At 45.4% G+C, this 12,626-nt stretch overlaps 1 protein-coding gene across 1 annotated transcript in view; it reads right to left on the bottom strand.

Moving 5' to 3' along the window:
- The window catches only part of CASZ1 (castor zinc finger 1), a 121,312-nt gene that overhangs the window by 40,113 nt on the left and 68,573 nt on the right, over positions 1–12,626 (bottom strand). The window contains exon 2 of the mRNA XM_070759712.1: positions 9,486–10,067. Within this exon, the coding sequence (XP_070615813.1) occupies positions 9,486–10,067 (582 nt within the window). The remainder of the gene's footprint in view (positions 1–9,485; positions 10,068–12,626) is intronic.

Here is a 12,626-nt window from a genome sequence, read left to right on the forward strand (position 1 = left end):
GGCTTGGCTTCCGAACTCCTGGACAGTGAGGATGACCTCAGGAGCCGTCTCAGATCTGTCTGGTCCAGAGGAAGACCACTGCTCCCCAAGAGCTGAGGGCCGAGGGTTCAGTTTTACAATCCCGCCGGGCAGCCAAAGGAGCGGGTTCGAATGCCTGTGCTCTCTCTCCATTCGGCTGGGGAGAAAGACTTCAGCTGGAAAGCCGGGGAAAGCCGCTCGCTCGCTGGCAGCCTTTGGGCTCAGATCAAGGGGAGCGCTGCTGCCGAAGCATCTTGCAGCCGGTGCTTGGCAGGTCCCGCCGGAGCTTCCCGGGTGGGGGTGGGAGGGGGAGATCTCAAATCCCCTGCTAAGAGGTGTTTTTGGGAGGGGGGGCTGAAAAGGAGGAGGAGGAAGTGGGGGAAGCCTTTGATGCCAAAAGGCAAGGAAGCAAGCGGATGAAGGGGCTGGGGAATGTGAAGGGGGAGGGAGGGAGGGAGAGGGAGGGGGAGAGAAAGAGAGAGGGAGGGAGGGAAGGAGAGTGAAAAAGAGGAGGGAGAGAGGGAGGGGGAAGAGGGAGGAGGAGAGAAAGAGAGGAAGTGGCAGGGAGAGAGAGGGGGAGGAAGAAGGAGGGGGGGAGAGAAAGAGGGGGAGAAAGGGAGGGACGGAGGGAGGGGGAAGAGAAAGAGAGAGGGAGGCAGGGGGAGGGAGGGAGGGGAGAGAAAGAGGGAGGGAGAGAGTATGATGGAGGGAAAGAAAGAGAAAGAATGAAAGGGAGGGAGAGAGAGAGAAAGAGAGGGAGGAATGGTGGGAGGGGGGGAGATGGAGGGATGGAGGAAGGTGGGAAGAGAAAGAGATAGAAAGAGGGAGGGGAGAGAGGGAAAGAGAGAGGGGACAGAGGGAGGGGGAAGAGAGAAAGAGAGAGAGAGGGAGACTCCCACCTCTCACCTTTGCCCGACAGAGGCGCCCAAGCTTGTTCAAGCCTCACACCGGGATGATTCCACCTCTGTGCTTCTGGGCCCTGTGTGGCCGCCCGTGCCACATCCTCCCTCTGCCTTTGTGCGCCATTTCCACCCTGCCTGTGGTTGTTTCCTCAGCCACCGCATCAAAGGGGCTCCTCCAACCTCAAAGCTTTCGGCAGGGTGGCTGCCCTTCCCCAGCGTGCTCCAACCGGTCGTCCCTGACTCGAGAGCATCCTAAGGAACGAAGGTTCTCCCGCATTCTCGCTAAACCCACCTTCTCCACTACTTCTATTTCTCCCCCCCCCCCCCACCATCTCTTTGACTTTTGGAAACAGGAATCTCATCCCTCTTCACTCCGGTACTTCATCTCCCCAGGGCTCCCTAGGGTAATGGTACCCATGCCAGGCTCCAAATGAAGGCGAAATGAAATGACTCCAGGTTGGGGGATTATATGGGGAGAGGGGAGGGGTCCCTTGTCATCTTAACCCATCAAACTTAAACACGACCTAAGCACAGCCATAAAATCATCTGCTACAAAGTCTTTTCTGTCAATGACTACTTCAGCTTCAATCACAACAACACACGAGCACACAACAGATACAAACTCAAAGTAAACTAATGTTAATGTTTCTCTGAACCACATTTGGAATACTGTGCTCAGTTCTGGAGACCTCACCTACAAAAAGATATGGATAAAATTGAAGGGCTACAAAAATGGTGGAAGGCCTTAAGCATGAAACTGGTCAGGAAAGACTTCATGAACTCCATCTGTAGAGTCTGAAGGACAGAAGGGAAGGGGGGGGGGGGGTTTCGTGATCGAAACATTTAAATACATTAAAAATACATTAGATGAGGTTCAGGAGGGAAGTGTTTTTAATAGGAAAGTGAACCCAAGAAAAAGGGGGCACAATCTGAGGTTAGTTGGGGGAAAGATCAGAAGCAACGTAAGAAAGTATTATTTGACTGAAAGAGTAGAGGCTTGGAACAAACGTCCAGCAGATGTGGTTGGTCAATCCACAGGAACTGAATTTAAACATCCCTGGGATAAACATAGATCCATCCTAAGATAAAATACAGGACATAGTATAAGGACAGACTAGATGGACCGTGAGGTCTTTTTCTGCTGTCAATCTTTTACGTTTCTATGTTTTAATCTGGAGGAGTCAGGCATCATCATCATCATCATTATTATTAGATTTATTTTTATTTTTATAGAATAGAATAAAATAGAATAGAATTTTATTGGCCAAGTGTGATTGGAGACACAAGGAATTTGTCTTGGTGCATGTGCTCTCAGCGTACATAAAAGAAAAAGATAGATTTGTCAAGAATCATCTGGTACAACATGTAATGATTTAGATTTACAGTATGTGTTGCCCTTTTCTGAAAACTTTATGGCATAAGGGGATCGGCAACGTGTGGACGAACGCTCGAAGGCGAACTTTTTAGAGGCCACTTGTGGACTCTCGCTAAATCCTCTCGCAGTGTCGCCTTTGTCGCTTGGAGAGGCTCTGTTGTTGGGATGCTGCGGTTTGACGGAGACACCCTCCCCTCCTCCTCCTCTTCCTCCTCCTCCTCCTCCTCCTCCTCTTCCTCCTCCTCCTACCTTCATCTGCCACCTGTCCATTTGTGGTCACTGCCAAAGAAGAGAATATGCCTGCAGGAGAGATGAGGAGGAGGAGGACCCTGCGTTGGAAACGTATCACAAAGGATCTGGATTCAGCCAAAAAAAGGGGGGGTGGGGGGAGGAAGGGGGAGGAGAGGAGGACAACACAAACACCATGGGGGGGGGGGGGCTAAAAATAGCCGAGAGTGGCGCACTATATATGGAAGGCAAAGCAAAGAGGCAAAATGGAACAAAACGTCTTTGGATTCCAAAGTGGGTGGAAGCTCCCAAACTTTTCTCTTCTGAGTGCAATGAGGAGGGGGTCCAGGATTTGAGAGGTGGGGGGTACTTATGACTCAACAGGGAGCAACTGATGGGGTTTGGGGAGGGGGAGACTGGAGGTCACAGGTTGCTAAGAACAGTCCCGAATGGGGAACCGATACGGAGAAACCTCAAACCGTGCACAAAGGTCCCTGATAGACATGTGAATTTTCACACACACACCAAAATTGACCCACCTGGTAAGTTTCACACAAGCAGTCAGAGGTTTTAGTCCCCAGAGCTAAAGGGCAAGGGGGCACAAAGAGGTTTATATGTGTGTAAGTGTGTGTAGTGTGTGACATGGCAATGGTATAAACATTTCAGGACCCTTTGGGGGAGTTTCGATTGCCAGTCTACATCTGCCCCATCACGAAAGACGGCAAAAGATTCCCCGGCCGCTGCTTAAAAACGTAGCATCCACCACGTCGATTCACGTTAATTTCAAAAGCAAATTCAAAAGCTAGCTGCAAATTAATGATATAGTTTTTAAATATATATACAGTGGAACCCCGACATAAGAGCTGCTCTACTTAAGAGCAACTCGAGATAAGAGCTGGGAGGGGAGAGATATTTTTGTTCTACTTACAAGCCCAAATTCGAGATACAAGCGCCAAGGAGCTGTCTCCTGAAGCCAAACGCTAACTTCCGCGTTCAGCTTCAGGAGACAGCTGCAAAGCGGCGCGCGTGTTTTAAAAGGTTGCAGCCGGCCTGGGGGGCTCGGGGGGGTGCTTGCAGCTTTCTTTCTTGCTCTTTTTCTTTCTCTCTTTTACCTTCCCTTCCTCTATTTCTTCTTTTCTTTCTCCTTCCCACCTTCTTCCCTCCCTCCCTCCCTTCACTCATTCCTCTCTTACTCTCCCCTTTCATAAGTTTCCTTCCTTCCTTCCTCTGTTCCTGTCCCTTCCCTCTTTCCTTCCTTCCTTCCCACCCTCCGTCCATTCATTCACCCATTCCTCTCTTGATCGCTTAAAGCCGGTCCCTGGTGCAAAAAGGGTTGGGGACCTCTGTCCTACAGGATTGGGTGGCAGAGAAGTTGAACATATGTAAATTTAAAAGTTTAAGAAAGTTTACAAGTTAAGTGAAAGAAACTTCATTATTCATTTATATGTACATGTACATTTCTTCATTAAAAACATGTCTTTCTGCATAATTTAGACTAACTTTGTGAGTTTTTTGAGGGCTGGAACCAATTAAAATTATTTACATTAATTCCTATGGGGAAAAGTCGTTCGAGATAAGAGCTGCTCGACTTAAGAGCCCAGGTCCGGAACGAATTAAACTCGTATCTCGAGGTACCACTGTATATGCTTTTTTTTGAATGCGAAGAAATTGAGCAGTAACCCCGAAAAATTGCAGAACGGTGCAGGAAAATAGCGAAAGAGCAGGGCGAATCGTATGGAATAAAACGCAGGGGTGGGATTCTACAGGTTCGGGTGAACTGGTTTGCTCCGAGGGCCGCCCTCCGATGCTGCGCTTTACTGATCTATATCTTTTCAAATGATTCGCGCAGCAGAGGGGATTGCCGACCCTCGGCTGTGTTTCTCCCCAGCGGTTAACGTGGAAAGTAAGCTTTCGTAAAACTGCGCACCTGCGTGATCGCCGAACAGATCGGCAGGATCCCACCTCCAAATAAAAGGCGCTAGATGAAATTGTATGATAAATTTTATGGGGGCAAGGTCTGAGAATATCTGTACAAGTCCAGCATGTTCTTTCCTTGCTATCCTTACCTGGAGACATCTTAACCATGCCTCCCTCTTCCGCGCATCGAAAGAGATTTGAGCCCTTTGAGTAAACTTTGAGTAAAGTTTGAGAATCACATTGTCAGGAGGAAACAGTGAAGAAAAACTCAGGTGGACAAGTCCTCCATTTAAGACTGTCACTGAGCCCAAAATATCCACTGCTAAGCAAGGCATGTCAGCGTTGTCTCATTTTACGACCGTTGGTAAGTGAATCGCTGCCGCTGTTAAGTTGTAGTAAATACGTATTTACTACAATATTTAAGTGAATCTGACTTTGCTTTGTCAGAGTGTCACAAACAAGGGATTGCGTGATCCTCCCTGGATACTGTGACGGTCATAAATATGTGCCAAAGTTGCCAACGCCCGAATTTTGATCATGTGACCCTGGGGATGCTCAATGGCTGCGTGGGAAATGTTGATTCCCCCCCCCCCCCAGTGTAACAGTAACTTTAAACAGTCACTCAATGGAGGGTTGTAAATTGAGGACTACCCACACTGGGGCAAATCTCCCTCCTCCCTCTATGGGGTAGTTTGCCAAGGTGAATATCTGTAGCTACTCTGCATCACACCTTTAAACAACACCTTTTGTCTGGTAAACACACAAGATTCATTTTTCTCACCATATACAAGTATGCATCCGAACTAGACTGTGTTGTTTCTCTCTGTCATATAATAAATGTGGGCATATGCATGATTGATTGATTGATTGATTGATTATTATTATTTATTTATTGTCCTACTTCCTTATTTATTTATTTATTCTATCATGTTTATGTAGTGTATGTTGGAGATGGTGACCCTTTCGAGAGGTGAATGCAATGAAATTTCATTTTAGTGTATGCCGATTAGTGTACATTCAAGGTGACAATAAAGTTATTCTTTCTATCATCTTTCTATCATCTCTCCATCTCTCTCTCTAACCTATTCTCCCTTTCCCTCTCCCTAATGTATCCTCTGTCTCTAACCTATTCTCTCTCTAATCTATTCTTCCTCTCCCTCTCTCCAATCTATTTTCTCTCTTTTCTTTCTCTAATCTATTTTCTCTGTCTCTCTCTCTAACCTATTATCCACCCATCTATCCAGTGCTGAAATCTATTTTTTTTGTCTACCAATTTTGTGGGTGTGGCTTGGTGGGCATGGCAGGGGAAGGATATTGCAAAATCTCCATTCCCACCCCACTCTGGGGCCAGTCACTGGTGGCATTCGCTAGTTCTCCGCACTCCTCAAAATTTCTGCTACCGATTCCCCAGAACCTGTCAGAACCTGCTGAATTTTACCCCTGCATTTATTCATCCATCCATCCCTAATCTATTCTCTCTCTCTCTCTAATCTATTATCTACCTACCTATCCACCTACCTATACTCTATCTATCTATCTATCTATCTATCTATCTATCTATCATCTACCATCTATCTCTCTAATCTATTCTCTCTCTAATGTACCCACTACCTACCTACCTATCCACCTATAATCTATCCATCCATCCATCTACTGTATCCATCCATCCATCCATCCATTCATCCATCCATCATCTATCATCTCTCTCTCTAATCTATTCTCTCTCTTTATCCATTCATCCATCTTTAATCTATTCTCTCTCTAATCTACCTACCTACCTACATACTATCCACCCATCCATCTATTTTCTCTCTCTCTCATCTATTCTCTCTGTTTCTCCATCCATCCATCCAAGATCAAAATAATCTAAGGTCGCAAAATTATTAAACAAATCAGCTTGGTTTTATGGCCAGCCAGTCCGAGCTCTTGTGGCCGATCGCCAAGCTCCTCCCTGAATCTCCCTCCTCGTCTTACTCATTTGGCACACGTTTTGGGTGAGAACCTTTGTCGATCAAGACTTAGAAAGGCAGGCTGTGTTAATTTAAAAAAAAAAATCTCTGCCATATGGAGCTATAAAATTCCCCCTGGTCAGACATTCTCCTTCATGTTCCCTAAAGACATCCCTGTAACTCTGTATTTGAGAAGTGTGTGTAGAGACGCATATTGCAAAGAAAGAAGGTGGCACATTATATATATGTATATATATATATATTTGGGGGGGGGGGAGAGGAGGAAGAGTCGGAGGAATTAAAACAAACTTAAGCGCCCGTCCAAAACTCAATCACCTTGTGCTGGCGACAGGCAAGGGCTTTTCCCTATCAAAGAAACTGAAGGTCAGCCTTCTCCTCATTGATCTTGCAATGTTTGTTAATTACTCTGTCACTGATGTGGCGAAGGATAATTAAACAGCTCTGTTTATATCTTATATGCATAATTATGAGCGTTGCCAGTGAACTCACGAAAGGCTGGGGAAGGGACAGATGAAGGGAGGTGCGTTATTAAACGGGGAGGGGAGAACTTGGACACCCCCCAGCCACACACACACACACACACACACACACAATGCCCCAGTGCGCAAAAAAAAAGGAGAATTTTTTGACGGATCATCAGGCGAGAGATCCAGGAAAGCTTGTCAGAGATGCAGGGAGAAAGGGCGAAGTGTCGAGCAAAGTTATTAAACCTGAAGGGGAGTTAATACTTCATTGGAAGATGCCCTTCTGCTAGGGAGGGTGGGGCGAGAGACCTCTGGAAACTCGGCGGTAAATTGCTAGGCATTCGGGCGGCTGTTTTCCCTCGGTTCCCCCCTCCCCCGTCCCTTTTTTTTTAATCCTCTTCCTTTGTGATAGTTTTCTGAAGCTCCTTCTGCCCAGCCCGCCTGAGTAGGGAAGGAGTGAAAGCTAAGATTTAGCGGTCAGAACACAGATATTCTTGTCGACAAACTACTTCAGCTTCAACCATAACAACACATGAGCTCACAACAAGTACAAACTTAAAGCAAACTGCTCTAAACTCTCCTGCAGGAAATACAACTTTAGTAACCGAGTAGTTGATGCATGGAACTCACTACCGGACTCTATAGTATGATCATCACCTAACCCCCAAAACTTTACCCTTAGAGTTATAAGGCTTAGACTATCCACTGTTGACCTCTCCCGATTCCTAAGAGGTCAGTAAGGGGCGTACATCTCACCAGCGTGCCTTCCGTCCCCTGTCCTAATGTTTCTCTCTTACTAGCATCATGTATATAAACATTGTTATATCTTTGTATGCTACCAATACGTACTTGACAAAACAAATAAAATTAAAAAAAATTAAAAATATTCAGGGACATAAAGACAAACACATATAAATACATACAGTGTCATCCCAAATTCCTTTAAAATAAAGCTATGAACATGGCTTAGGACCAGATTACTTATGGGGCCATCTCCTGCCTCACGCATCCCAATGGCCAGTCAGGTCCCACAGAGTTGGCATTCTCCAGGTCCCGTCAGCCAAACAATGTCACCGGGCGGGGCCGAGGGGAAGGGCCTTCTCTGTGGTGGCTCTGGTCCTTTGGAATCACTCCCCCCCTGGAGAGTCACACTGTCCCCACCCTTCTGGCCTTTAGAAACACACCTTTGCTGGCAGGCCTAGGGCCGTTGAGTGTTGACGTCTCGTCTGATAGTTTGATTGGGACCGGATGAGTTTGGATGAACGAGCTTAATGTAGCCAAATCCTACTACACAAGACGGCATCTGACAGCCTAATCTGGCTCAACTCACCAACCTACATAATTTCATTCGTCTCCTCTTCTTAAAAGTGAAAGAAACCAACTCTCCAGTGGTTGCAGGACCCAGAAGCGCCAGAGAAAGCAGGTGAACACATACGTGAAGGTTGCAAAAAACCCGAAAGGAGGCACTTTCTATTTGGGGACGGGGATTAAACTGCAAAATCCATGTATTATTGACTTGGTTTATTTCATTTCCCCATTTTGTACCTGTATTCGCCCTATTACAGTCCCATTATCCTTAGTTTGTGGTTGCGATTGGCGTTTTAAATAATTCCGAACAATATGTATTTAAAGTTTGGGCCTTTTAAATAATATATCGGAATTGCCCTCATTTATTATATATGTACAAGGTAGCATTGACTGTTCTAATGGCACTGCAATGCTTTACTCACGTTTCATAATCCGTTTTAAATATACACCCAATTGCGTTTGTTTAAGGGGGGTACTGCTAGGTTACAATGGGGTGCGGTGGGGTGGGGATGGAATTAAAGGTTGGGCTGGGGTCTTCCAGCTACTGAAAAGATCCTGAACTGCCTGAAGGGGCTAAAAGCTATTGGGATGAGGCCAGCCCTCATCCGCCTTGCAAATCAGGAAGAAAATGTCCTCAAATCTTCACATTCCAGACCTAAAAGCATGCAACTAACTCTGTTTCCTGCAGAAAATGCTCCCATCAAGGGTCCCGTCAACTAAACAATGCAGGTTGGCGGGACCGCAGAGGAGGGCCTTCTCGGTGGCTGCCCCAGCTCTATGGAACCAACTACCCTCCCTCTCCCCCAATGTCCGTACTGCTCCACCCTACTGGCCTTCCATAAGGCCACAAAGACCTGACTTTGCTGGCAGGCCTGGTGGGCCATGAATTGTTCATCTTTCATAGCCAAATTGTATGAATGGTGTGTATGCGTGCGATTATGACTGTTTTTTATACAAATGGGTTTTATTATGGGGTTTAGTTTTAGATATATTATATTCGACTTCGTTTTATTGCTTGTATCTTTTTTGTATTTATTATATTATTTTGTAAGCCGCCCTGACTCCTTCGGGATTGGGCGGCAAAGAAGTCAAATAAAATAAACAAATAAATAAATATATTTATTTGTTTATTTGTTCTCGGAGAAGGGGGGCATATACATCTAATAAATTATTATTATTAATTATTATTAATTATTATTAACTATTATTAATTATTAATTATTTATTTATTTATTATTAATTTTTTATTATTATTATTATTATTATTATTATTATTATTATTATTATTATTATTATATCTCACCTGAAGACGCTCCTCCCCTGTGCTTGGAGCCGGCTTCATTATTGGAGGCCCGAAAGCTTTCGTCCTTCGGGGGAGGCCCATCTGAATCTCGGTCGTCCGCGAAGCTACCATCTTGGGAGTCCTTGCGGGGCTCGGCTTCGTTATCCCCGTTATCCTCGTCATCGCTGCAACCTTTCGGTTGCACCATGTAGACCCCCTCGGGGGGCCCTTCCGTCCCTTCGGAGGCCTTGGGTTCCTTGTTCTCGATGCGCCCCAGCAAGGGGTCTTCGCTGTACTCGCCGTTGACCCACTTCTCGATCACTTCCCTCCGCTTGTCCTCTTCGATCTTCGTCCCCTCCGAAAATTTAGGCCCCGGCTCCTTAGCCGCAGTCTGGGCCACGTCCTTGGGGGCAGGCGTGTCACCGCCAGTACTTTCCCAGCCGAGGGGAGCTTTGTCGACATGTCCCTGCTCCGGTGCTTTGTGCTCAACGACGACCTGGCGGCTGAGCTTGGCACAAATTGCATTTAATTTCAGGCCACCTTTGCGCTTGGCAGCCATCTTGGGGTTTCCTGAGGTTGTGTCAGTGCATATACTTCTTTCAGCTGGAGGAAGGCGCAGGGGAAGGAGAGAGAGAGAAAAATAAAATGAATATTAGCAGCAGTTTATTAATTGTCCTATCCCACGCGTGTATCATGGTGTTTTTCAAGGCAAGGTGCTCAAAACAACAACACAATCTACACACAGAACACATTTCTGAGGGGAAAAAGGTGCTTTTTTTTCAAGAGGCAACTGAATTTTCTGTGGGTTTTTTTCTTTGAAGATGTTTCACTTCTCATCCAAGAAGCTTCATCCGCTCTGACTGGATAGTGGGGAAAGGAAGGATTCCCTCAGGGGTGAACAAAGATAAAGCTCCAAGTGGCCTCAACGGCTCTCTAAAAGGAATGCAAATGACCAGCTGTCTGCAAGGGAGTATAAATCCTTCCGTTATTCCCCACCATCCAGTCAGAGTGGAAGAAGCTCCTTGGATGAGAACGAAACGTCTTCAAAAGAATAAACAATTGCCTCTTGAAAAAGCACTTTATATAATACAATACAAGACACACACACACACAATATAAAATAAACACAGCAAATATGGTAGATATATATATAATACCATACGCACACACACACAAACACACAAAATATAAACACAGCAAATATGATATTTGGGGGGTGGGGGACTGCTTTGGATAACTTGAACACTTATTCCAGTTTGTTCAGAAAAGGTGGCAAAAAACCCCAAAGAATTACAAAGGTTAATTTTGAAGTGAGTTCAAAACCTCTGGCACCAACACTACCAAGGCCCTGTTTCCTGCACCCAACCTCACTGATTATATTGCGGAGGGAGTCCAGTCGCACCACATTTGTGCCTTTCCCCACCTCATTTTAACCCTTTGACTCTCAAGAATAAGAAGGTTTTGCTAAGGCTGCCAGTCAATTTCCTAGCTAAGCGAGAGAAATATGGACATGGAGTATCTACTCTGCTGTGTACAGGCAGTTCTCAACTTACAACAGTTTGTTTAGTCACCATCCAAATTACGATGGCACTAAAAAGTGACTTTTTTTTCACACTTACGACTGTGGCAGCACCCTCTTGATCACAATTTAGATGCTTGGCAACAGACTCATATTTATGACGGTTGCAGTATCCCGGTGTGTGTGTATGTTGTGTGTGTGTGATGTGATCCTCTTTTGTGGCCTTTTGACAAGCAAAATCAGTTGGGAAGCCAGAGTCACTTAACAACTGAGGGGGGGGGGAGGAATGGCGCAACGGGGAAAACTCACTTAGCGGCAGAAATTTTGGCCTCAGTTGCAATTGTAAGTTGAGGACAAACCTGTATGGGTTGGATTAAAAACGAAGGAATTGCCTCTTTATAAACCCCCTGTCTGGGGGTATCTCAACAATGCTGTTTCTCTCTTTCCTGCCCCTAATTTACTCCTCGCGCGCAAAACACAATTCTGTTCCCCCTTTAACCTATTCGTTATCTTTTACTTATTTTATTTATTATTTGAATTTGTATGCTGTCCCTCTCCGAGGACTTGGGGCAGCTTACAACATATACAAAGGCAATATACATCAAAATCCAATAAATTAAAATTAGATGTTACATCTAAAAACTAAGGAACCAATTAAAATACACACGAAACAACCAATGCCACTCTGTTTTAAGGTAGGATTTGGAGATTAAAGATCCGTAACGCGAATGCTCTCTAACCCTCATATCAGTAACGGGTCACCTCCCAATGTGGTAGGGAACTGCGCACCAATAGCGGCAGCCACATTGCGCAAATTGTGCACGACTGCTTCAGGGGCAGTCCCATAGGCACCACCATCTTCTTTGTTCAATTTTTCCTATTTTTTGCTTCGGCCACATGTGCAGAAGCAAAATCCTGAAAGGTATGCAGAACCGGTAGAAAATTTTTGATTCCCCACCCCCCCTTTTTTCCCCTTCTGGGCTCTGAGTATGTTTTTCCTATCGCAGTCAACAAGGTTGAATGTGTGGGCCTTCTCCAGGTCCCGTCAACTAAACAATGTTGTTTGGCGGGACCCAGGAGAAGAGCCTTCTCTGTGGCGGCCCCGGCCCTCTGGAACCAACTCCCCCCAGAGATCAGAATTGCCCCCCCCCTCCTCACCTTTCGTAAGCTCCTTAAAACCCACCTCTGCCGTCAGGCATGGGGGAACTGAGATATTCTTTCCCCCTGGGCCTCTACAGTTTATGCATGGTATGTCTGTATGTATGTCTGGTTTTTATAATAAGGGTTTTTTAGTTGTTTTATTATTGGATTGCTACATATTGTTTTTATCACTGTTGTTAGCCGCCCCGAGTTCACGGAGAGGGGCGGCATACAAATCCAATAAATAAATAAATAAATTTTTTAAAAATTTTTTTAGAAGAGCTGTGCGTGCGTGTGTGCATACACATAGAGTTTATATAGTAGATAATGTATATTTTTGTGTGCCTGTGTGTAATATGTACACATATGGCATATACTGTATACATAGAATTAAAGAGTATATTTTGGACGTTCTGTCATAGTAAATAGAGAGGGAAATTGTATCTCTCTGAGGTGAGGAGAGGCCAGGCATCCTAACCCTTGACGTGAGTGACATCAAGTTG

Source organism: Erythrolamprus reginae, chromosome 8 (genome assembly GCF_031021105.1).
Source record: "Erythrolamprus reginae isolate rEryReg1 chromosome 8, rEryReg1.hap1, whole genome shotgun sequence".
In the NCBI taxonomy this organism is placed as follows: Eukaryota; Metazoa; Chordata; class Lepidosauria; order Squamata; family Dipsadidae; genus Erythrolamprus; species Erythrolamprus reginae.